The sequence below is a fragment of the Anser cygnoides genome, chromosome 13 (assembly GCF_040182565.1).
Source record: "Anser cygnoides isolate HZ-2024a breed goose chromosome 13, Taihu_goose_T2T_genome, whole genome shotgun sequence".
NCBI lineage: Eukaryota > Metazoa > Chordata > Aves > Anseriformes > Anatidae > Anser > Anser cygnoides.
This window is the reverse complement of record NC_089885.1, coordinates 3,152,380-3,179,648: the sequence shown is the minus strand read 5'-3', so window position 1 is coordinate 3,179,648 and position 27,269 is coordinate 3,152,380. Positions and strand designations below refer to the sequence as shown.

At 39.8% G+C, this 27,269-nt stretch overlaps 1 protein-coding gene across 2 annotated transcripts in view; it reads left to right on the top strand.

The window, feature by feature from the left end:
- COL4A6 (collagen type IV alpha 6 chain) overlaps positions 1-27,269 on the top strand; it is a 130,374-nt gene that overhangs the window by 40,657 nt on the left and 62,448 nt on the right. For both annotated transcript variants that reach the window (XM_067004888.1, XM_048070766.2), the window contains exon 4: positions 5,180-5,263. In XM_067004888.1, coding sequence (XP_066860989.1) covers positions 5,180-5,263 — 84 coding nt within the window. The remainder of the gene's footprint in view (positions 1-5,179; positions 5,264-27,269) is intronic.

The window sequence follows — 27,269 nt, the reverse complement described above, 5'->3', positions numbered from 1 at the left end:
TATTTATCTGATGTTTTGCTGACATGATTAATAGTATTTTCACCTGTTCAGTGTTTCAGTACCAAACAAACCCTAGCAACTGTTCTCCTACAATCTAACTGGCAAGTCTGTTGGTTTATTTCTGCTCTATGACACCTCGTGTGTTAGGAAGAATTACTGAATCTGTTTGCTGCATGACGTTACGCTCTTTGCTGGGTCACACTGCCATTTCTGACTGCAGATGTTGCTGCAGTTCCTGGTTTATCATTTTCTTTTGCCAAGGGTTTTTAGTTTTGAAAAATTTGTTTCAAATCGCTAAGGCAACTTCTCTTTAACACACGCACAGCAAAGTGGAACCTGACTGATTTCCAAGAAAGGAGTTAACCATGTGGATAAGTGTTTTCAGAGCTGGGCTCTAAATTCTGTAATATAACTAGAAGAATAATAGAAAAAAATGTCATAAAGGGTTTAATTATTTAAAGCCATGGAAGCTAAAAAGGGTAAGGTTAACAGAGCAACCTTACTTAGCGCATGAAGTAAACAGAGATATTATGTTTCGCTAGTTTTTTTACTCTGACATTTTACCAGGGTGTCCGAATGTCTGGTCCTGTAAATATAATTTCCTTATTAGTCATCAACAGATAAGAGGGTCCTGAACTTTGTGAAAAAAATGTTTATTTGCAGGTTCCAGAAGCTTTCGTTGTGCTTCATTTCCAGCTTGTGATTGTGCAGTTTGTCAGGATTTTGATCTTGACCAGAGTAGTCCTTAACTGGCGCTTGGAAGTCACTGGAAATAAGAAAGAAGGGGAAAGAAGTTTTAAGGCCAAATAGTGCCCAGCTGCCACATCTGAGCTGTGCCTCGTGGAAGCCTCTCACTGAGGTCCTGTGTTAGTGGTTTCCTCCCACCTGTGCTGCAGGTACAGCTTGCTTTGGAGCTGCAAACAAGGCCTTCGGTACCATTTGCAGTTATTCTGTGGTCCTGTGGGTTGCTAGAGAAGAGCTGGAATGAACGGGAGCCTGGGGCACCTCCGAGGGCATCACAGCTGTTAGGTTTCTTTACTGGCTTTGGCTCGGCTCCAGGACGTGCTGAAGCCCATGGAAAGATTCAGACAGCGCTCCATCTGAATGAACCAACGGTGCAGAAATGCCTGGCGGAGGGACACCAGGGGCGGGAGAGGAAGGTTGTGTGCATACTGACTCCTGTTTCTGATGGCCTTTTAAAAATATCTTTTTGCTCCTGTCAATGTTTCTTAGTGTTTTTTCCTACATTGAAGCACTAGTGGTACTTACATGAGCCTGCAAGAACTCAGTGAAAATCAGTATGTGTGTTACTCCATTTATATTGCAGCTATTTACATCTCAGAAACTGCTTTTTGTTATCATGTTTTATGTTTTTTTGTAGGTTTTCTGTTTAAAAATCCTTGATCTACTTCTAGCCAATGAAATTAACGATTTAATTAATTTGTTATAACTGGTGGTGCTTACCACTGTTAACAAACATCTTCATTTCTTTACTTCTGAAATACATCTCCGAATACATGCCGTCAATACGAGTTCCCCCTGAACAAGTATGAAGGGCGCGTGCTTACACATTCAGATTCCTATCTGTAAATGTTTGCATAACCTATGCATTTGTACGTTTGAATGGAAAAATGTATTGAAGCTTTTCAGAAGACATCACTGTACTCCAGAATGTTATAAGTAGCCTTTAGCCTTGTATACATAACTATTATGCACATAGCTGTTTGCTATTTAAGTAGTCCTGGAGTGTCTGATGTCAGCTCCTTCCTTTAAATAAAATCCTTGGGACATGTAACACCTGGGTTAGAGCCAACTGGCTTTGGTTTGCTTCCTTCCCAAATGCTTTCATTCATAAATGAGCAAAATGACTCCTCGTGTGATGAAAAGGAATCTCTAGGATTGTGAACACAATTTTATAAAAAGTATGGCCGTATTTTCGTTTTTCTTTAATAAACCTCAGTGAGACTTTGATCCAGCTCCCAATAAAATCGATGGAACGATTTCTTCTGACTTCGGTGGGCATTTGTCTTGGACCGTGTGCGCTAACCACAGCAATGGGGAGTGGCGCGAGCAGCGGGCACGGAAAGAGTCTGTGAATTTTGTCCAGTTCTCTGCCAGTGGGAAGGACCCGATTGCCGCCAGAGATGAGAGATTTCTGACTTCTGCCAACATGAGTTTCAGTGCTCGAAGAGGGCAACTGTCACGTGGCAGTGACCGTGGAGGAATCCAGACCTGCACTGAAGTAGTGTTTCTCTTCCATACCATGCTCCTGGGAGGAAAGCACAATTAACAGAACCCTAGGGCCTGAAGGCTTGTGGAAATGGCTGTTGGAACAAAGAACGATCTGGGAAGAAAAAATAATTGGAAGCCAAAATCTTTGAAGAAATTAAGGCTGAGTTGAATAAGCATTTGGAAAGGCATAATCTAATTCCCTGGAGGCATGAAGCTATCTGTAGACTGAGTGAATGTAAGGTTAAGTGTCAGGAGAAGAGGTATACATTGGTGTGCAATGAGTCCAGATTTCCACGGCAAAGTATGCACATAATCATGCCTGAAGTTGTCCTGGTGCACTTCCCTCTTGGGTCTTAGAATCAGATCCTAAACTCTCGGTAATGCTTGTTGTTGTAAGTGACCTCTCAGAGGTGTGTCTGTTACAACAGGGACCAGTTTTTATGGACATTGCAGACTCAAATTCTTGCTGTTCATTCCTTGTCTGTGCAGGCAGCTTGGAGATGCTCTCACTGCCTATCCTCTAGATGCAATATTTTTTTATTTTTTGGTAACCATTACTGCATTAAGCTTACTTTTATTTCCTGCTGCCAAGGGTCAGAACTGTCTGCAGTGCACTGTGTTATGGTGACTCTCGCAATTTATCACTCTGCTCAAGTATTGCTTTAGGTGCTACCATATGGTATTGATGAATAGTCCAAAAGCCCTAGTGGGGCTTCATCTAAACAAGTCTGTGAAAATACTGTTTGCTTGGGTTTTTGTTTTTTGCCCACCTGATGCCTTTTTAGAATTGCTTGAAGGTGGTTATGACTGCTTTGCAGCAAGAGGTAAAGCTCCCTTCAGGCTAGGGAAATATGGGAGGTTGGATTTAAGGTTTTGTATAATCTCTGTTCATTCTACACTGCCTTAAGAACAGAGGGTTTTAGTTTAGCAAAATGATGTGAACATCAGTGTGTAAACTAATAACATTTACTTCTAGCAGGAAAATTATCAGACTAGTCACTTTCTTTGAGAAAGCTGACATAAAGAAGTTCAAAGGTGCACAAGAAAGTTGCATGTCTTGCCTTTCATTTTTCACGTTTCTCACTCGACAGATGTCAGGAAACCTTAAAGGCTTTAAAAATATTTTCTGTGAATGCTTTCAGGAAGGAAATGTTCAATTCCAGTCAAAACTTGTTTCAGCACTTAGCTTGGTCACCTTGAGAAGTTAAATCCCAATTTCATTCAGACTTTCCAAACCCAGTGACTGTACCTGAGCACATTTGATGCTGAAAGACACTTCCCTTAGAGAAGGATGTTCTTCCTGCTTGCATTTGTGTCCCAGGACTGTGACGGAGTTGTACGGGCATACTGCTGTTACGGAGCATTGCAGGGCTTCTGGCAGCTCTGTATTTTGAGCCCATTGAGCATGGCAGGGAATAGGTCAAACTCTAAGCTGATGTAGTTGGCTTTCATCTCTGGCCTAATGTTAGCTACTGATATAGGAACCTCAACTTTATATAAATATTGTAATTATTTTTGAAATAACTAGCACCAGTGTGGCTAGTTCAGAATACAATTTAAGATAAAATCCAGATCCATGGCGGTTTGAAAGTGCAGTAGGCATGGTGTCCCTCCGGTGTAAGTTCATCGCTGGAGAGATGACGCTTGTTATTATCCTTTCTTGTTCTTTGGTTAGTCTTTCCACAACCTTCATGTAAATCCACCTCCACAGCAAAATATGCATTTAGGATTGTTGTGGTTTAACCCGGCTGGCAGCTAAACACCACACAGCCGTTTGCTCACCCTCCCCCGTCCCTCTCTGGGATGGGGGAGAGAAACGGGAAAGTGAAGCCGGTGAGTTGAGATAAAGACAGTTTATTAAGACAGGAATATAATAATAACAATAATAATAATAGTGATAATGATAATAGTATTAATAATAATAATGCGTAAGAAACAAGTGATGCACAATGCAATTGCTCACCACCCGCTGACCGATGCCCAGCCTATCCCCGAGCAGCCGGCCCCCCACCCCGGCCAGCCACCCCTATATATTGTTTAGCATGACGTCAGATGGTATGGAATACCCCTTTGGCCAGTTTGGGTCAGCTGTCCTGGGTCTGTCCCCTCCCAGCTCCTGCTGCACCCCCAGCCTGCTCGCTGGCAGGACAGAGCGAGAAGCCGAAAAGTCCTTGGCTTGGTGTAAGCACTGCTCTGCGACAATTAAAACATCAGCATGTTATCAGCGCTCTTCTCATCCTAATCCAAAACATAGCACCCTACCAGCTACTAGGAGGAAAAATTAACTCTGTCCTAACTGGAACCAGGACAAGGATCAAGGGCAAAAAGCGCATGTCTGTGTTAACAAGGGAGGAAATAAGAGCAGACCTAGCTCTTCTTCTAGACCCGTTATTACAAACACCATCTTCTCTCACCTGCTGGTTTCTCTATACCTGTGGTTCAGGCTGCAGCTGCTTACTGACAGAAACGTGTAAGGGTCACAGTGTTATTTCTGTCTTGGTATTTCTCACGATGTAGAGGTATTTAGGAATGTAGGATGGCTGAGGTGCAAGTTCTAATTAATGAGTATGATCATAATCTAATTAGCGTGCTGAATATTGCCAACATTGTGTAGTTTTCTGGATTTTGGTAGCCCTAGAAAACACACATCACCCTGCAGAATAGCACCAGCTCCTGTCAATTTACTTGTCCTCTAAGTATTACCAAAAAAATTTTTTTTGGTGTATTTGATGATTCTGAAAATGATCCAATCACAGAGATTTGCTAATTCTGAAAATGAACCAATTACAGCAAAGTTAAAATGTGATTACATTTTGCCATTTATTTCCCAATAAATTCACATGACAAATGCAACATGGGTAGAAAGGCTTGAAACTTGAGCAAATTAATTGAAGATCTTCAACAGACAAATAGTTATACCATCAAATTGCCTTTTTTCTTTTAACAGGGTGGAAAGAAGTCTTACACTGGGCCATGTGGGGGCCATGACTGCAGCACTGGGTGCAAATGTTTTCCAGAGAAGGGCGCAAGGGTAAGTTTGTTTTCATTAATACAGCAATTTCTTGTGTCCCTCACCAATTTGGGGGGGGGGGGGGGGGGGGGGGGAGAAGGGGAGCGTGAACGAGAACCAAGTTAATACGTGTAATTCTCAATCTAATGACCTCATAAAACCAGAGAAGTGAAGAAGACCAGCTGCATTTCTAATGTTCCTGGCCAAGATTTCAAAATCTCTTCTGAAAGCTTTACAAATTGTGAGCTTTGCAACAGCTCTTTAATGGGATCTCATTTCTTTATGTGATCTGAGCCCTAGTTTAAAAAAAAGTCAGACTTTTTAAAGCAGATTACAACAATTGAAAAGGAAAATCTAAGTAATGTGGGTTTCCAGTACAGATTTTACTCTTTCTTTTTTTTTTTTTTTTTAACTGTAATAGCTTCTGTTAGTTTGTTGAAGTGTTTTTGACTTCAGTAGTTGCTTGTGAAGAAACAGTAACTCTGAATGTAAGTGCTTCCCTTTGAGGGAAGAGCACCTCTCTTTGAGGTCTGCATTTGAAGTGATCAAATGTTTAAGCAAGATTTCTCTAAGACTGCTTAATTTCTTTTGTTCCTGTGAAAGGGTCATAACCTTTATGTTAATGCAGCTGGCTACTTGCAGGCTTAGGGTAATGCAGAGCTGCTGACTTCACTTTACCTTAAATTACAGTGTTAGTTTTTATCCATACAGTATCTACTTAATAATTTCTCGTAAGCTCTCTGAAATGTTTTAGGATGTATCAAAATGAATCTGATAGATTTTGCTTACAGAGATGAGAAAAGGAAAGATCTGCATTGCAGGTACCTGAAGAATTAATTTGGAAGGGTTTAAGTTGGGGGGAAATACCATTTGTCTTGGTCAATGGTAATAAAATTATTTTTGTTATTCTTACTGAAAACATATGATGTGTTCATTCTGTCATGTAAGAAAAAAATCCTTGCATGTATTGTTTATTTATAGAACAGGAATAAGGTAAAAATAGGAGTAACAATATATCAGTTCACTGAAGTGATCAACTTTCCAGTATTTCAATTCATTGTTCAGTATGTCATTAATATTTCAGTAATAATTTCTAGCTATTTATTTCAGATGAATGTGTCGGATTCATACCATAATACAATGGGTTTTCTGTTCATTTTAAAGGTATTTCTTCAACTCTCAGTTCCTCCATTTAATTTCTGAAGCAAAGCTTATAATGTGAAAATGATGTATTTTGCAGCTGTTACCCCACTTGAGAACTTAATAAAATCATTAGCTCTCCTAAAATAATATGATGCTAGCAGGTTGGAAATAATTTATTTCTTTATTGAAAAGTTGTCCTCTGAGACCAAAAACAAACAAAAAAAAAAAAAAAAAAAAAAAAAGGAAAAGAAATTAAGTCTTAAACATTAGCAATCCTGATTTTTTTTCATGTGTATTTCAGTGACGCAGTATGGGTAAACTCCAGACATCACTTTCTAGGACTGAGCTTAGGAAAATGTAGTTATATAGAAATGAACCTAAGCAGGTGCTTAAATGCTTCACTAATTGCAGACAGACTTGAGCGTGAATTCTTAATTGATAACTGATGATATGTTTGCTCTGGAAGGATAAAAATTCTTTCAAATCATCATGTGGTGCAAACATGCCTAAACAAATAAGTGAAAGAACTTTGCAAGGAAATTCTCAACCTAAAATATGGGCTAAAGCCAATTACTCAACACCTTACGTGATTAGGTGCGGTAAGGCACAAGCCTGGTTTGGTTCTGAAGCAGAATATCCTCTAAATGCTTTGACCTTTGGATAGCAATGAGCATCATCCTTCTGTCTCTTTATATTGCTGGGGTTCAACGTGATTGTTTGAACTGGCCACAATGCTGTTGACCTTGCTGTTTGAGCTCTTGGTATCTCTTTTGTTAAGATGTCACAAAGATTTCAGTCTGTTTTCATTGCTGACCTGAGAACTCATTTGGCTTTTAGCTTGTTTCTTACATGACCTGTATCGATAGGCATTTTCAGTCCTTTAAACATATGTTTCATCCTACTGAGGCCTGTCTGTGGAGTAAATTGTCTGCTAGAAGTGGTAATCAGTCCCTTTTACAACACTGCTTCCATCAAGCCATACCAAGCCCTGCTGACACCTTCTTGGACATCTGCAGACAGCTGCTGGAGTCCTGCCATGCCAGAAGACAGGGAGGTGACTGGCTGAACTGGGAAAGGGGTTGGTGTGATTATCTATCCTACAGCACTGCTTGTTTCTTGGAGGAGACCATACAGCCGGAGGCTAATTCCTTGGCTTCCTGCCTAGCTTCTCCTCCACTGCTGCAAGACCTCTGAGTTCAGGACAGGCAAGTAGGAGACGGGACTCTGCCAATGCCCAAAATCCTTTTTTTAGTTTAAAAAAAAAAAAGTTTCAGCTGTCAAGCTGTCAATTTACACAACTAACTAGACCAGAGTAAAGCTAAGCTTTATTTTTAAAAGGAAGGAATAACTAAAATGCACAATAAAAATGACAATAAGCTGACACCTCAATGGAAACAATATTGGCAATGTCCTTAAATGTCCTCTTCCTTGGAAGTACTGCTGATCAGATCAGGCTGTGATGAACTTGTTTCTGAACAGATACTTAAAAAAAAATATTTAGGCAAGAAAAATGACAGAAATGTCCAAGTCCTGCTGTCAGGTGAGTTAGGTACTTCTCATGAGATGAGATCTAGGCATGTAGAAACCCCTCATCTCCATGTTCTTGTTTTTGCTGTAGACTGTTAATGCAAGTACAAGATACTTGTTTTCATTTTTCTAACCCCCTCATCTTTAGGATAGAGTTTGGAAGACATCTAATCTCTATAAAGGGAGTCATCTCTCTGTGAAATGGGATGGGATTCTTTTTAGAAGGAAGGGTGGCTCAGTGTTTGCCTAGCACCCTGTTGGGGAGTTCTGCTATCAGAGAGGTAAGGTACACCTGCAAGAGCAAAATTTCGTTTGTGTTAGTTGTCCCTGTGGCTTGCATTAACTTGGAAAAGCCATAATGGTAGCTGATACGCATTTTAGGCTGTTTAATAGTTTCGTGTAGTATGTCAAAGCCCACATGAGAATAAATCAGTTATTGAACCATCCTTCATCTTAGCCAGTGATTCAGAATTGGTCCTTGTATCCAATGACAATCTGATGAAAGCCTGGCTCTGTGTAATTTGGGCCACGTTGTGGCCTCTTTTTATCAGTTCCTATTCGGTAAAGATTCATCGGTACAGTGATTGTACAGGAATCTACTTCTTGGTGAAGAGATGTCAACTTCTCTGAAAGGCCCCATCTAGGACCTCCTCTGGAAGTTCTCTTGGAGGTCAAATGAAAAGATTAAACTGAGTTTGTGGCTCTCACCATTTAAGTTCACAAGAAGATATCCAGTTGATTCCCCTTAGCATGTTCATTTGAGGCAGTGAGAGAAGCTAGCTTGCATGTGACGTAACAGTTTTAAGAGTAAATGTAAGAGCAGGAGAAGCCCACCAAAATGATTTTGGCTGGTTATAAATCTAAGAACTTAGGATGTGGTTGTTTCAGTTCCTTTAAACTGCATTATTAGAACTTAGGCTGACTTTTAATATGAAATCTAACATAATGTTGTAAAAAGTACCAAGTAGCATCACAGAGATTGAGAAGCCTGCACTACAGCTGGAGTCTCTAGAGGAAAGTGTGGGGTTTTTAAATCTGTGTCCCTACTCTCATTTTTCTGGCCAGCTGAGATGCCAGCTATCAACTAGTACAACCTGGCAATTTTAAAAGGAAGTCCGCTTTGACAGTGGAGGTACCCAAATGTGTGTGCATGCAGTCTTTTGGAAAGGGAGGCAGTCTGAACACAAACTTACATTTATTAAACCCATTTCTGCATATTTTTACATGCAATCCTTCTGTTTCAGAGCAATAGTTGATGGGTACAAAAGGAAAGGTGGAAAAAGCAACTATATTAAATTATAATGGAAGTGAGGAAGTGTAAATCCTGATGCTCAGAGGGCTGGAACCCTCCAAGACAGGCTGAGAGTGCTGGGGATGTTCAGTCTGGAGAAGAGAAGGCTCCAGGGAGACCTCATTACAGCCTTTCAGTACGTAAAGGGGGGTTATAAAAAAAGATTGAGGGCAACTTTTTACAGTGGCAAATAGTGATAGGACAAGGGATAGGACAGTTTTAAACTAAAAGAGGGGACATTTAGGTTAGATATTAAGAGGAAATTATTTACTCTCAGGGTGGCAAGGCACTGAACAGGCTGCCCAGAGAAGCTGTGGATACCCCATCCCTGGCAGTGCCCAAGGCCAGGCAGGATGGGGCTTTGGGCAGCCTGGGCTGGTGGGAGGTGTCCCTGCCCATGGCAGGGAGCTAGAACTGGGTGATCTTTAAGGTCCCTTCCAACACAAGCCATTCTATGCTTGTTTATAATAAAAGGCTGGATTTCTAAAATATATAGTCCTATTGCAGGTGAGTAACCTACAGCTAGAACACTTGTGGGACTGTCAGGAGAAATTAATGTTAAAAAACAAAACAAACAAAAATTTCATTCCCCTTTCTCACTGTTTGATCCATAGTTTACAGGTAGGGACGATGCCATTTGAAAACTTCGTTCTGTATTGATAACTATCTTGGTAAGCAGTGCTCTGCAGATAAGTCAGCAGTAACAGGAGGACGTTTTTCCCAGTTCGCAATTTCAGGAATGGTAGACAGCCTGCACCATTTCATCTCTGCAGCTCATTTTGCATTAGTTTATGATAGTGCTGGCTTTTTTGTTTTTATATGCTGTCATCTACTTTCAAACACTTACAAAGATAAAGTAGCAGCCAGAGTCCTCATTGCAAGTAGACCTTCTCTTGTTGCCCATTCACTTATCATGGAATTTAAAACAGTATTAGGATTTGTTTTAAACTGTACTCAACGTGTGCTGGAGCTCTTCAGCTGATACTAATCTTTCATTTTTTGATTCAAAGTCCTGTCCTCACCTCTCCCTCCAAAAGAAGAATTTCAAGGAAAAAATATTTGGAAATTATTTCAAAAGCTCCCCAAATTAATCAGCAGAGATGGCATCCCAGGCAGCTTTTATAGCTTGGAATTACTGTACAACGGGAGAGCTTGGTGTTTCCAATTATATTATTTTTTATATTTATATTATTTTATATATTTTATTTAAATTATTTTTTGGTGTCATATGTTGTCATGTCAAATAATTCATTTCTTATGCATTGTGTGTTCTCGAAAGCCCATAAAATGTAATACGATCAATTACAAAAATATTCATGGTATCTACATGATCTTTCATGTCCACACAGGAAAAAATCCACACAGAACCTATTTCTAGCTATTGATGTGGTGGAAAAGGAGTGTGTCTTTAGGATGAGATGGTACTGAGAACATGACTGACACTTTATGCTAAATCTTGTCTGGTCACATGAAGTAAAGAACTGCTGCTGTGCATCATGCCTTGGAGCTCATCTCCTGGCCTAGCCTCACTCAAAAGAAATCCTGTTCATGGATTCCTGCACAGTAAGTAGGAAAAATTGAATAAGATGGAGAGATTTTTCTCAGAAAATGCAGTCATAATGTGAGTTAAAGGCTAGTATACCCAGAGATATATGCGAGTCCACAGGTTTTCTCTGAAGTTAAAAAATTGATAGTAAGTGTAGTGCAGATTGTGTGGACAGTCAAAGAGTTTCCAATAGAATTATTGCAAATCAAACAGTCTGAAAATGATAGCTCCCCACTGTCCAGGTACTGAACAGCATAACCTGAGGTCATATCTCTGGATGATTTAATCTAATTGTTGTCTAGTATAAGCTAATGTCGCATTGGCAAGAGATCTTAGAATAATGTTTGTCTGGAACTAATCCCTTCAACTTAATACAGGGTGCACAAAGTGTCTCTCTTGTGATAATTAGTTGAAGATTAGTTGACGTTTCTTTGCTATGAAATTGTGATAATTACAACTTGTATTTTTTGAATAATATTTGCTGAATTCGGCTTTGGCTGATTAAACACTCTAATTGGAGCAGTTTAGGGATTTTCTGATGAAACATGATTTCTTTGGAAATGTCAGCTCAACAAGAGTTTTTTTTTTCACAAGTGTTTTACGTAAACATGTTTGCTGGAGATAAAATTCTGTTAAGCCATTGGTTCCAACTTCTTTGTTTTTTCTGTCTGATTTCCTTCTATCAGGCTTGCCAAACATTTCAGGACGTAGTGATGCCATTTCAGTATCTGTGGGCTGCCGGATGGCTCACCGTACCAATTAGAATTGAAGCAGGCTTTGAGATGTTGACATTTCCTTCAAACCAGCAGTGACATGATATGTCCAGCTCTACATTTATCTTAGTGTACTAACTGGAGTTAATCAGCATAGTAAAGTTTAGTGCTGGGATCACCATATAGTTATTTTGGAAGATCTTTTCACACTCAAGATAAGGAGGGATTATTGCGCTATAGTAGAAGTTCTTGAGAAATGTTGGCCATTTGACAGTGATCATACTTGCTAGTTATTGTAATATGCTTAATCTTGGTCAAGCAAGACAATATACAGTGGCAAATGCTACTGAATTCATATACAAGATGATGGACTCAGTTCTCTAGTTAGTGTGAGCTCAGAAAAGGAGGTTAGATCAATCAGGTGGGAAGGAAATGCTGCTTTATTCTAGATTGAGTTCTTCGTCATCCAGATTAAACTGATATGTGAAGCCTGAATTTCTCTGCTTGTTACCTACATGCAAGTATTTCTCTCCAGGATCATTCCTCTTTAGGATAAGTACAGCCAGCTATTATTTCCTGCTGCAAAAGAATCCAAAAGTTTGGAGCAGGCTATGTGTACGTTTCGTAAAAACCAAAGACAGTGGTCTCCAGGCTTCTGCAACTGTTATTGTCTGTTCTTTCTTTCCAGTTGCATTGTAGATAACCTGCACTCCAACTTTGTTAAAATCCTGTGTCCAGACCTCAGGAGTTTGGATCTGGTAGACTGTGCTAGGTCTCAATATTCAAACTATAATCCCCTTTCTGACGGGTGCCTGGAAGTACTGCCTATAATGTAGTTCTGGCCTCCTTCTCTCTGTTTCATCTGTTTGTGTCATTTTATTGTCCTTCACTTGTATCTGAAGAGGAAAGATCTTGGACTTTTGCATAGGTCTGCTTCATGTAAGAGTCTCCACCATGCCTTTTCAATTTCTCTCCATTCCACATCCTTTCTATACCAGTTGACTGTGTAAAGCCTTAGATTGAACTCTAAGGCGGACAGAATGTGCACAGCAGCTTAGGGTGCAAGGCTGCTGTCTACCAAGGCTTCTGAGCACCAGCAGTCATCCAGAAGGCAGACCCTTCACCTTCAGATGTGAAAGAGAGCTGGATTTTGTTTTAAATTGTCTCGATGTGTTTGACGATATTGCAGTGCTTTCACCCCTAGTAAATATGGGTCATGGAATTTATGCAAATGACGACACATTGCTGTTCAAATCCCCTTCTGGGTAAGCAACTAAAGCACCATCATTGGATTTGGGAAGAGGATTATCTATAAAGTTAAAAAATGTTGGCCATCTGTTCTCTGTTGTTAAATTTTGGCAATATTTTGAGAGAAAATGAGGTAACAGTTAAGTCAACCAACTTATGTACCAGCTGCTTTTTTAACAACTGCCAAGAATTTTTTTTTGAAGTAATAAAGCTAACTTTGCCAAGTACGGCATTAAGCAATTATTGTACATATCCTCCTGACCCAACCTAAACACACTGAGCCTAGTCCTCTGATGAGAACCACATCATATACTAAACCAACATGGATAAAGCAGGTCTCATTGCATCTGAAAGTATCCCTTGTGCAATGGGTATCAAGACTAAACCTGCTTGTATGTACAGTCCAATGTCATTTCACATAACTGGGAGTACATTTGTAAGGACTTTTCAAGGGGACAAGCCTTATCTTATCTTACTTAGTAGTCTTAAAATTCGGTGCTGGTGTACAACTGTATTTAAGCAAGTTACCAAGAGAGTCTCAGGTAGCCACTTAGATGATTTGTTTTGCAGTTGGGCTGAAAGGATTTGTGTGCTAAATGAGGCAAAATATATTCTAGGAAACATATCCCATTAAGAAGCTTTGCACAGCTTTGGAAGCTAACCAGAAACCATGGCATTGCGGTGTCACCAGGGTGGCTGAGGTGACTCTGTGACCTGAAACTGTTTCTAAATCTGTCTGCAAGGGCAGCGCATTTTGTAATTGTGCTGGGGGCCTGTGTTTACTTATGAAGTCAACCAGAACATGGGTCTTCAAACTGTGCTCCATAGAGTACTTCCAGATGGCTTGGAGAATCCCAGCAAAGAGGGATCTGTCACTGTCCAAGCAATAGTTGTAACTAGGATTCTTGTTTTTTGTTTTTTGTTTTTTTTTTTTCCTTTCCTATGGTTTTGGAGCATTTAAAAACTTTGCTGCTGCGTCCTACAGTGCTGCGAGATGTCCTAGCTTGAGAAGATATGGAGTCTCACTCCACTGGGTGAATGAGTTTTCTATTTCTCCTTTCTAGTCTAAAAAAAATCTCTGCTTTTCTCAGAGCTTCTCAAAAGTGAGGTGTTACTGCTATGGATTTAAACTGAGCTGTTCCTGAGTACTGAAAGGTACGTAGTCAGCTGCTGGCTGAGTCAGACTGCTCTGCCATGTACTGTGGTGTGTCCTCCTCCTCGGAAGAAATAGGAAACTGATTCTCTCTGTTCTGATGCAGGTGCTGTGAGCTGAGGGTGCAGGCATGTTACCCTAGGAATAAATGCTTTGTAATTTCTTTTTTATTATACCATCTGCCATGGCTACCATTGGTGATCTGGATGGGTAGAGTCTTGTTCCCCTTGAGGTCAGTGCTGTCGCTCCCTCTGATTTCATTTCATGTATAAAGGCAGATCAGAAAACAGAACCAGATGAGCCTTCTCCCTCTCTCCATGGAGCCTTGCCTTGGCTGGACTTCTGTTCCAGTGTTGTATCTTCCTCTAAGACCCCTTTCTCTAAGCCCAATAATAACAGTTTCTTGTACTACAGATTTGCTCCAGATGGACAAACCAGAGAGTTCAACAACAGTCTCCCTAGTAAGCACCTCTGCTTCTTAGGTATTGGAGCAAAAAAACATCCACACACCCAATTGTTTTCCTTTATAAAAATTATCAAGTCTTCCATGGCTATGAAACGAAGTGTTTGATGAATCTGTGATGTTTTAGTTTGCATATAACTTCCTAGAACAGGGTGAACATTGATGCTTCAGTTTCTCTCATTCACTGGTATTTTCACATGAAGAGCTGTAAATGTTCCTAAAGTTGTTTTCTATCAGCCACTTCACCTAGCAGTCAGAAAACAAAAAATAATTCCTGTAGAAAGAGAAACTCTCCAATATCCTGCCAAAGACAGGAAAAGCAAATGTTAACATGAGCCTCAAAAACTTAGGAACTCTAGTTGGGCCTTTGCTTAAGTAAGGCTGTAGAATTTTGTCTGATGTTTCCTGCAACAATGTCTTGGTTGAAAAGAGACGATTAGTGCCCTCTTAGATCTGCAAAGTCACACAGGACTTCGCCTTTCCTCTCTAAGCAATTAACAGACAAGAAGAGCCATTATCCTACCTCAAAATTACCCAGTTGGCATTGTCTTCCATCCCATTCTATGTCATTCGTGTATAGGCTTTGCCACTGAGACTGTGTCCCAGCAGTCTTCCTCCAGGTTAACTTCTCTTTAAGACCCCATTTTCTTCCTACTTCTCTCACCCTGTCCCAAAATTGCCCATCGTCTAACTGTGATTGTTTCTGCATATTTGGTCCTATACATGGTACTAATTATTTTTAAGCTCCTTAAAACAAGAAGAGGTACCCTCTGCAGAACCAAGAGCCTTTGTTAAAGAGTTTCTGTTGGCAGGAAATGAAAGGTAGGACAGATTTTCATTGTGTTCACTCGAGTAAGTTAGCCTATCAGGAACGGAGTTATCACAGAACCAATCTGTGAGCAAGGCCCAGTTCTAGGAGATTTGGCTGACAGTCAGGGTAGGAGTTCGATTCATGAGCCAGGAAAACAGCCGACAGCAGGGATTACTACAAAGCAAACTTAATTAAGCAATAGATAGGCAGGAAGTACGCCAGTCGTGGAGCCTGCAGCCAGATAGAGCAAACAATGAAGATGGTTAACCAGGCAAAACTGTGTTTGTAGTGGTAAAAGAGGCTATAGTGCCAATTAGTTGGAAGTAAAGCCAAATCCATGGGTCCCCCAGGCTAGCTGTCCCCTTTTCTGGGAAAAATGTGCAGTGTTTTTGGTGTGAATCACAGCCTTTCCTGAATGGGAAACCACACATCTCATAAAATAGGAGAACATTCTGATGCATCTCAGCTTTCTATGGTGACTGAGGCTGGAAAACTGTTCGGAGGTAGTTTCTTTGCTTCTGAAGAGAAAAGGACGTGTATCTATAGTTTAAAAATAAATAAATAAATCGATAGTACCTGTGAAATAGCTGTAGGTTAATGCTTCTTTTTAACTCTGGTATATAATACCTCATGTGCCTTTAATGGAGATCAACAGACATTCTCCAAGCTTGGAAAAGGTAATAAAAGAAGAAGAAAAAGCAACAACAAAAGGAATGGAAGTCTGAATCACAACCCTGTTTATGCTTTATTGGTGGAAAAGAGTTTATTTCAAACATGAGTTTTTATTGCTTAGAATTGTCTGGGTTCTGATTATTACCTGATCCTGCTGATGACACAATCTGTCTGGTAGGTTTCAAACAAAAGATGACTTCCTCAAAAAGGAATTTTGTCTGGGAGTAGGAAGGAATTATTCTAAGATCATGGAAAAATGCGAGGGAACCATTTGCCAGTCATCTGAGAAGTGAAAAGTCAGTGATTTGGGGAAATGAATAGGAAGAACCTAAAATTTTGTCTATGATTGATCTTCATCGACATTACAAAGTATTCTTAGAACAAATGCAAGATTGGTATAAATCTTGCATTTGATAGGCAAGGAGAAAGGGGAGAAGGTATTTCCTTGTATACCAAGAATGTGAATGCTTGGTGGTGTCCAGGAAGAAGTCAAGGACTGACTTTCTAAATATTTGATGGTGAAGAAAATGAAACAAAGGAGAGAAGCAGGGATTGTTATTGCAACAGACATCTCACATAGGAGATCTAACCAAAAAGAAAAGGGATTAGTGGCTTTATTTTGGACTAAAAAGGGGGCATTCAAATAACCGAACACAGTGGCAGTAGGAGATAATAAAGAGTGTACAGGATACAAAATGGTCTGGCTGTGAATCTGGATATAAGTTATATAAAAACATCTAGAAAATGATGGAGCATGTAACCCTTAGGAAAGATGAGAGAGCAGTGGGCAGGATGGTGTGTTCTGAGCTTGTACAAAGGAATGAGATGTAGCACGATGGAGGGGAAAAATTGCGGTTTCTAAAAGATGCTGTATGAAAGACTTCAGAGTTTAAGTATGATAAAACTGAGAAACCAGTATAACAAGAAGGAGGAGCATCAATTTTCCCTCCACCGTATTCTCTAAAAGTAAGAGGAAAAATTCAAGTGTTTGCTACTCTCCTCCTTTTAGGCTGTTCTTTAGGGGCGTTTAAGCCGTTGCTGTCTAATATGTCGTAAATCCATTAGGTAGTTGTGAAAATGTGCTTGTTCTATCTCATGTTAAGCTCGCTTTATGGGTGACATTTCACACTGACCTCCTGTGAGACTGCCAACACAGAAAACTTGGAGGTAAGGCCAGGACTATAACAAGAAGGGGATGTCTGGGTCGTACCATTTTAGTGGTCTGAAGAGCAGCCTAGATGTACTTGTCCTTTTTAATAGTGGGTGATTTTGAAATTATTATTATTTTTTTTTAATCAGTAGAGCATTGCCAAAAGTAATAAACAAAAAGTCCAAGTAATTTTAAAAATATCTGTTTTTAATCCATGTTAAATACAGTACAAACAATGCACAACTTTGAAGGACTATTAAAAAAAAAAAATCTATAGTTGTCTTTTAAAGCTTCTTGTAATTTTTTGAATGATCAAAGAAAGATCCCAAATAAAATCACTCAACATGTGCTGAATCCTCAGTGAACAGTAAATGAATTTCTTAGCATCCAGTTACAGAGCCGTGGGTGATGCAACTGTGCTTAGTTTTGTCTTCCAAAGTTCTGTAATGCTGTTATCTTTTGAGATCTCGCAAATTTGTGTGCACATCCATGTATATGCAATACTGTGCTGGAAAAGTCTAACTGAACTTGTTCTGCTTTTTAGCTGAGCTGTGTCCTTTCCGCCTGCTCCTGAAGCTGGAGTACGTGTTAGCACAGCAGCAATTCTGCTTCAACACCACATGAATTCTGCTCACATCTCTATTACCAGACCAGCAGCATAAGTCTGCCTGTGCAGCTCAGCATTTCATTCTCCTGGCAGATTCCAAAAATACAAGCAGAAGTTCTAAATGAGGAAAAAAGAAATAACAAAGGCATCAGCCAGGGCATTCTTACCGTAGGTACATTTAATGTAAACTGCTACAGTTAAGGAAATAGATTTTGGTGAAAAAAGAACTGTAAACAGTTTCTATATATGCAGAGCCTGAGTTCTGCAAGGCAGTCACTTTTTATTGCATATTTTCAGGTTGTACCTGTGTGTTAGACATGATGGATATAGGTTACAGAGCCAAGGAGGTGTCTTGGATCTGAGAGTCCTGTCCCCTGTGTTTGCAAGCTTCATCAACAGCCCTGTTCAGTAACGTCGTTTTCTTTGTTTATCATAAATATGTTGGTGTTTGTTTTTTTTTTTTTTTTAACTTGAACTTGTAACTGAAGCGATGGCTTGTTTGGACTGATGAACAATGAAAGAAATCACTGTCAGAAATGCAGAAGTTATACTTCTGGGAGATGCACAGCATAACAGGTCCCGGTTATTGGGAGCAGCGCAGTAATGCTCAGCCTCAGCCCTTCCTGTGTATCACGGCGCAGGCTTATCAGTAAGTTTTTTTCATTGGAAACACAGTTTACTGTACTTCCACAAGTACGTTGAGGACAGCTTGCCTTGTCATTGTGAATGACGCTTTGTGAATAGCTGGGATATAAAACAGGGTATTTGTATGTGAGAAATATAGGTAATAGGTATTTGCTAGCAAATCTTTAAACAGATTTTTTTTTGGTCTGTGTGAAGCTTGATTTCCTTTGATACTTACTGATTGCGCTGACCATTTTGAATACTGACATGATGTTGTTGTGCCCTTTCTTTTATTGTGTTGCCTAATGACTGAGGATCCCAGCTGAGATGGGGAAGTCCTGCAGGGCAGGGCAATTGCAAACGTACAGTAGGAGACGGTTAGTGCTCCAGAGACCTTTCATTCTGAGAATTACTTAGTTGTGTTTTCTCGAGTTTCAGTCAAGAATCTTTACTTACCCAACTGTATTTTCAGGAAAGCAGGTATCTTTATAGAAAACCTTTTGACATCAACTACCAGAAGCTTGCCACTCTGTTTTCACAGGTCTCATCTTAAGAAATAGTTTATGTATTCCTCTGAAATATATTTACTCTCCCAATTTGGAGCCATGTGAAAGACAAAATAGCAAAAGTCATTGTTCTTGCCTCATTTTAATTAGGGCACGTCTTCCTAACAGTACAAAATGTTTTTGGAGGCTATCAGCCTCTGGAATATCCCTAGCAGTTGAAGTATAATCCAGCCTGTCTCACAGCAAATTCAAAAGAAATAAATAAAGTCTGCATGCAAAATTGAAGCAGCAGGTGGTCATTCCCTGTATAACTCCAGCTGCACTTGAGCTGTAAATCCAAAAGCATTACAAAACCAGCAGCAGGACACCCGTTGGTTCCCTGTAGGCTTGGTCAGTGTTCCTGGGACATTAAAGGAAATTTTCCTAAGATTTAACGTTTTCTCTTGAAACAATAAATGACATACGTAAGTGTTATCTCCAGACTTTTTCCAGAGCGGTGAAGTAACTAAACTTCCTTGTTTTTCTAACATAAGAGACTAAAACCTGAACTAATCTATTCTAACCATCCCCTTCTCTTTATCAGTCGGAATGTGTGTTAACTCCTGAGAACATTTGGCTAAATCACAGTTCTGCTTACAGCGGCTTTATTTGTGCACAGCCTGACAGAAAGCAGGCAGGGTTTTCTTCACAGTGTTAACGTAGCTGATGTATTCTGCATTTTTTCCCTCCTCGCTCATGTCAGGTGTATTACATTTAGGTGTCTTTAGACTTATTTCATCTGATAACATCATATCTGCCCTATGCAGTGCCTTGGCTTTCTGCATGTTTTTATTGTTACCGATGTTAGGAACTCTTTGCTATACTGAAGGAGGCCAGGATCTTCATTTTCAAGCCTTTAAAGCAAATTGCTTTCAGGCTTCTAAGAATGTCTGCTCACGCAGCTATTTATGTGGGCCATTTTATGTGAATTTCAGATAAGAGAAACATGGCCTGGTATATTTTTTTTCACACGTGCTTAACAGAAGCTGTGCACATGCTACATGTGATGTTGGCAGGATGTTACAGCTGAAGGAAGTACACTTCTGGAAACCCAATCTCCTTTGCAAAATAAAGATTTTATTTTGGAAGTGATGATTGTGGCCATGCTGGGTAGATGTGGCACTTGAGAGCAGTGTCCGTCAGCCTTCACTGAGCTCCAGTCCAGGGCAGTGCCCTTGGAGGAGGTGCCCTTGGAGGAGGTCTCAGGAACTGTTCTGTGAGCTGCCTGCTGGAAACACACACGGGTTCCCAGGGTTGAACTTCTCATCAGCACACGCGTGCACACACATGGGACACTTTTCTCCCTATGAAGAGACTGTGTAGACATACTCTACCCTCCTTTCTGCCCCTGTGTTATTTAATATTTTTTGTGAATCCGTTCAGTGCACGAATAATAATTCACAAAGTAGAAATAAATGAAATACAGGTGCATGTCTGTGGGTACATATGGGACACTTAAGGCAGTGTGTTACGTGGTGTTGTATATGGACAATCTACTCATTTTCAGCCAGGCTAGCAGAAAGTGTGCTGGCCCTCTAATGAGGTTGTGGTTTCTTTGCTGTTAAAGAAAATGTGTAAAAATCTTCTGTGATAATGATTTTCCACTAAGCTGGTGGAAGAGAGGCCACTTGCAACTAGAATGCTCTTTAGAGGTTATCCCTGGCATCTTCCCATTCCTGGGGTTCATCTCCATGTCTTTGAGGGGTCATGACATGAGTGTGCTGAGAAGTGTAAACAACTTACTCTGCTTATTCCATCGCTAGGGCATGACATCTTTCTGTAACATTGACACGGCCTCTCAGTAGTCACTTGTTTTCATCACTCAAATTGAGTGGAAGAATAAAACTCTCAATCTCTTTCAAAATATCAATATGGCATGACGCTTGACATGGCCACAGGAAAACAGGAAAGTATCATCTGCTCATTAGCCTACCATCTCAGCCTCCATCTCTGACAGCAAAACCTTTCACTTCTTGATTTCACTCCTGACTTCGCAAAGGATTTTGATTACTTACAAGAGGTGAAGATTTTCTATTCAGGAGATGGACATACAGGAATGGGCTGGGAAAAGGTAGGAACATGGTTGTGGTTTTTTTTTCCTGTCCTACAGTATCACCATGTAGTTTGTCCTAGAGAAGGAAACAAGCTATGTTTCCTTCCTGACCACCTGAAGGATGGTCAAGCTTACATGGTTTTTCCATCTCGTGTAATAAGCTTCTTAGAAACCTCCAGATCCGAGATCCTTTCCAGGCCTCCTCTCTGAGCAGCGCAGTTTTGCTGTGTTCCCAAGCTGGGACTTGCTGTGCCACATCAGAAGAGTGGTTTCCTTACCCTTGCAAAATGAGTTTGGGATTTTTATTGTTCATTTGTAGCATGACTTAATGAATTCTGAGCAGTCATGGTGCTTGTTGTGTCTTTCAATGATACACCAAATCACTTATAAAGACCTGCAAAGGTCTTTTAGAAAAGGCAGCCTTTGACTTTTCTTCTATCTTACACTTTTTCAGTAAATGCCTGTCTTGGTACAAGGGAAATTGAAGTGGGAGTGTTTCATTTAAAACAAAAATAACATCCTCATTAAATAATCCTACATTTAATTAAATTTCCTCTGTTTTAACTGGACACAGTAACAAATAACTGTGACAAACAAAAATAAAGATTCTTGAGGAATACTGACTTAGCTCTGATAAGATCCGTCTGGCATATACATAATTAATTTTGTTTTCACTTATGCTTTACTAACAAGTTCAGCATTTGTTTCACATTTCCTCTTTGTACTTTGGGGTTACGTATGAGTAAAGCCTAATAGATTAAAAATATTTGACTTGAAGCCTAAAGCTCCATCTGTAGTATTTTTATAACTGTTTTGGTTATGTATTTGAAAGCAGATGGTACAACTGGCTTCTGTCTTGTAAGTACGTGAGGACAAACAAGTATCATAAGTTCCCTATTTGATAATTGGGAAGGTACTGGAAAAAATGGCAAAAAACAATGGCAAGTTTCCACACTGTTAACGGTACAGCTGCAGTTATTATCTTAGTAGCCAACTATGTTAATCTGAATTGCTTTGAGTGCTTCAGACTACAGCCATAAAATTCTTAGAGAACCTGGCAGAAATTACCTTGGAAAAGTCATTTCATGTTTGCGACTGTTTGCATTTCCATTCTTTGCTGGGCTCAGCTGTTTATCCTAGGGCTGTGTCTGTACTGTCTTCATGAGCTCAGGTCAGGTGCTACCTAAGGCAGCAGCAAGTGACTTGGCACACCTATCGTACGTTGTCATGAACTCCAGCAGCTCACCCGTCTCATCAGTGCACATCTTGTCTTTTGGAGGGGACCTGTGGCCAATTCAACTGACCAACGCAGGCTGTATAGTATGTAACTGTAAGGAACGTCGAGTTATATGGCTCAGACCTGGACCTATCCCTTCCAAAGTCTTGTCTTGTTTGAGGATGGAAGGCTTGTTAATGAAAAGGTAGCTGCAGTTCCTCATAAGTCTGTAATTTGCTTCTGGCTTTGGAAACTACAGCCAATCGTGGGCACATAGAGTGAAAAAATGGCTCTGTGAGTTGCAAATGTCCATCCCCTGGAGGCTGACTAGCCCTGGTCAAGATAAGTGTCAGTATAAATCGTTTACTTTCTGCCTGTCCATCTGGTTATTTCTTAAAATAATCCTCTCTGAGATATTAAATGTACATCAATTCACTTCAACAAAGAGTTCATTTCTCATGTGCCTATTCTGTGTGGAGATGTTGGTCTGGGAATAGATGTAATCTAAACTGTGAACATGAGGGTTAGAAGAGACTTGCATGTTTCTACAAGATTCATAGCTGCTTTTCCATCCCCTCAAGAGTTCAGCAATAGAAATATCCCCTGTAAAGGCACTGTTTCTCATCAAAGTTAGATTGGTTAAGGAGCCCTGAAGCCAGTGTGGTTTTGCTATGGTAAAACTAAGAACTAAGGTTCTGGCATATGAAACTTGCATGAGAAAAAGCACTCACAGAATTATTCTCTTGTCATCCTGTCTCAAGGCCTCATGAAAATGGTCTGATTTTATAGAATACAAATAGAATTAATACAAGGGATGGAGGAGAAAATATATTGCCACCCGCCTTTCAGTGGTTTCTTGCTGAAGGAAGAGTAAAGCAGGAATGAGAATTTCCTTCTGGAAGAAAACAGTACATTTGTTGTATCTGGGTGTTTTTAGGTTTTTTGTTGGTTTTTTTTTTGGTTGTTCTTGTTCCTAGCTGAATTTTCTTTAACAGATACTTGTGAGTTGAGGCTTGTGTTTTTCAAGAACCCTCTAAGAGGAGTTCTGAAACTGAACTGAATTTCTTGTTCCTGCTATTTAATGGTATTTGGACCTCCTAATATCATTGGTTTTCTGATGAGCTGCTGAAGGAGGTGTGGTTATTCAGTTTCTTCTGACACAACAGTGACTACAGAGTGCCTGTTGTACCAGTCATCTTCTGGGAATGCTTCATCGCTTCTGATGGAATCTACCTGCCAACTCAGCATGTGCTTATGATGTCACTTTCCCTGCTATTGCCTTTTCTTTTTATTTCCTTCCCTCCAGCATTAAGGACAACATCCTCTATTGTTATCGCTTGTGCAAAGTGAGGAACTGGCGCAGCTAGATAGCACCGAGGGTCCATGCTGATAGTAGAACACAACCAGCTTGCACAGAGAAGGCTTTCCAAAAATGCTGGTACTAAGGTATCCTGCACTCTGATATTGAAATGAGACTCTGTAGGTATGGGAAACTTGCAGCATTGTAAACGATAGCCAGAGCTCCAGGGAGACATTCATGCTTGCAACATAAATGTCAAAAGAAGGGAGGCTGTGGGAGAAGGAAACTAAAATGGGGCTGGTTTTCATGCCATTGCTTCTGTTGTCTTCAGCATTAGTTAGTTGTCTTTGCCAGGCCCAAACTCAGTAATACAACTGACATCCTCAATGAAGACATAAACAAAAGCTGAGGACAATCAGGACATTGCAGGACTATGTCTTCAGAACCAATTTTCCTTAAGGAAGTCCGTGAACATATTTACAGTTGTTTAGTTTTAAGAAATCTGACTTGCAGGTCCTCATTTGGGGTAAATGGTGAGCCAGTCCTTCAGCAAGCAGACTATCATGAGCATGGTAGTATCTAATTTGAATCGAGGTTCATGGGCACCTTCTCATGGTGTCTGCCATTGGCTTTTAACTGGGTTCATTTTCTTCTTTGCCAGTAGAAAGGAGTGTGTTGCACAGGATACTTACTTGTCCCTTACAGGTTCTCAGGAACAGGCGCAGTCAGGTGGGATGAGGCTGCAAAACTGGAGCTTAGCCACATCCCCTCTTCAGAATAAATCCTTCCTCTGCTCCTATACATTACGTTATTGGTGAAATACATCAGCAAATGTTTATAGTCAAGGGAAGTTTGTACTAACACTGTCATGCAACTAATCTGTTTACATTATAAGTAGGGAACACTAATTTAGCTCCATTTTGCTCCAGATGCAAGCATCTTATTAAATATTTATACTTGGGCTAGACTGTTTACTTTGCACCTCATAGGAGAGTTGCATTGGGAAGATCCAGAACACCTGGGCTTTAGTGAGGTCTTAAGTTTGCTTCCATGTTCCAAATTAAAGATTGAGCTCACTGAATGACTGAGTATGTGATGGAAGAGTTTGAAGTGAAACATCAATTCCAGAAGTACATTTCTAAAATTCAGGCATGCGATTAACAAAATATTGGTGAATACCAGGTCTTGATTTCACTCTGGTTCTGCTGCATTCCTACTCTTCTCCTACAGAGAAGTATTAGAAATATGAGAGAAATTCTAGAGTTTCCCCTAGTCTAGCTTGCTGGAGGTCTGGTTTTACGCTAGTGAAAAACAGTTGCTAGTATTGTGAAGTCACTTGGCTGACTGCAGTGATGCTACTCATGATTTATGTAAAAAGTGAATGAATGGGATCCTGAACCAGTGTTACAGGTGCTCTGGCTATATAAAGTGTTCTTTCCTTGAGAGGCTGTACAGTTATCCTTCCTCTCTATCCTTTGGGTGTAACTGTACATACACTCTGATATCCAGAATTAAAACCAGTACAAAAACAGTTTCACTGCCTGGGCAGAAAGCTAAACTTAATTTGCAGTGGATAATCCAATTTATTGGTCTTGAAACACTGATTGCTTGTGTGTTCAACAGTTTTACCACCTGAAGAAACATGTCAAAGCCTTAACAATATTTAAAATACAAAAGTGTGAGTGAAAAGCTTCACTGATTTGGAGAGCAAAAGCTGTAGCCATTCAAAGTAAAAGCTAGTTATTTAACTCTAGTCTTGCTAGGTTACTTGCTAAGTATCTGCTCTCTTCACCACGAGCCGTGAACAGATGTGAACTACTACTCTGAAGATCAACTACTTGTCTCAAATGTAGTGGCCTCAGGGTTTTGGGCAGCTTTTAATATAAATGCCCTCTGAACAAATCTATGCCCATTTCTAAGATCTAGTGCCCTTTGCTTGCTCCTAAATGCCACTGGGTATCATAAAGTCCCTACCCTAATTCTTTCTAAGCACAACTAGCTATTCAAGTTACAAACTTTGGAAGGTTTCCAAAACCATAGCAAATACCACTTGCTTGTCAGAACTAGTAGTGTTCACTCTTTTTTCGGTAAATAGATAGCATTTGATCTGATTTTAGCTTTGCGGAGTTAACTGTTTTAACCACTGTATTCCACGAGTAAAGGATGCTTATTCTTGCAAGACGAAGAACTGGTGACGTGGGGTTATGACTAATGTGCTTTGCTTTTTTTCTGGTGAGTCTTTCTGAGCTAATACTTCCCATGTTTAAATTAATTTCCAAATATTTTGCACAAGTTCTGAAAGTAAACAAAACCTACAGTTCTAGGTGCGTACTCTTCAAGTCTGCTTTGTCTCTGAATTTGTTTGGATAGGATTTAAGAGTTGTATGTGCTGTATAAAATTTGCATTCCAGTCTAAACAAAAAGCATATTTACAAATTGTCTGGTTAGTTTAATTTATATGGTTCTTGCCACACAGCACAGTATGAGATACTATTCTGTTGATATGTCAGTGCAAAAATACCAGTATTTCCTGATACCTATGTGTTTAAACCTAATAAAAAATAATAATCATGAATGAGTTTTTCTCTAAATTAATTACTTTTTACTTATTAATTAATTAATTACTTTTTCATTGTATCGAACTTGTATACCACTACAAGTACTAGAGAGATTTCTTGTACAATCTTTGTAGAAAAATCAAATGATTCCAGTGAGTTAGAAATATCTATATTCATTTAGGAAGTAAAGCACTATTTCCAGCAGGATGGGAAGACACCATCCAAATGGTCCATATTTTACAAAGAACATTTGTGCAAAGATTCTAGTTTCTTTGGTCTTATGAGTGTTTCCGATACATTACAGCAGGCCCAGGAACCTCAGTTAAGCATCAGGATCAACTGTGCTTTGTATAAACAACAGAAAAAGCCAAAAAGCCTTGCACCAAAAAACTTTTCTTCGAAGCATTAAATTTACTGTTTTTTTTCTTTTTTTCTTTTTTTTTTTTTGTGGAAAAACAGCTGGGACAAAACCATGGAATTATCCCAAACTGTAGCTGGACACAACAACCAAGCTGGATTTTCATCCATCTGCTTTAAACTGTGGAGCATTTGGATTTGATGTTCACTGCAGGCACAATAGGGATTTAGTGGATCCACAGCGTATTTAAAATGATCCCCAGTGTGCATGCGAGCAGTGTTGAGGGATGAGACAATCGAGGAACATGAACCAGAGGAAGAGTCTGAGAGTATGTTGGTATGGAGAAATTAAGGCAAGCACATGCTGATATGTTTGCAGCCTACCCTGGAGTTGATGTGGGCTCGGAGTGGGGACAGGGAACGTACAGATGTCTGTACTTGAGCACCTGAGTGTGTTCTCAGAGTATGCACACTCTCAACAGAGTTAAGGAGCAATGAAAACACCACAAGAAGCTGTGGAATGTCCTATGCTTAGTCATTAGAGCATGGATTAAGCTTCAGCCTTCTTTTGTTTAATTAAAAAAATCACTAATTTGATTATTGTTTGATGACTGAAGGCATGTAGATTGCATAACTTGGACTTTTATTCAGTGGAATAAGATATCTTCAAGATAGTATTGTCTCTCCAAGTGCTGAACACGGGAGGATCTGATCTATTTTGCCTTCATGGAAGGCTGTTGGACTTGGAGGTACTGAAAAAAGGTATGATAAAGCCTTTGAGGCTGCTGATATTTTGAAAAGGATATGCACTTCACATTGCTTCAATGGAAAGGAAAAAAAATATTCAGTCTTAATTTTTAGATCTTTCTTTATCAAATACAATATGAGCTGTGTAGTAGTGCAGTGATAGAAAGAAACTGCTATCAAACTTAGTAGTGATTTGATACTAATGGTAAATCAATATCTGAAGAATTGAAGGAGTCCCAGATTCTCTTGCATCCAGTAACATGAGGAAATGGAAAACATTTTTCTTTTCCTTCGTTTGTTCAG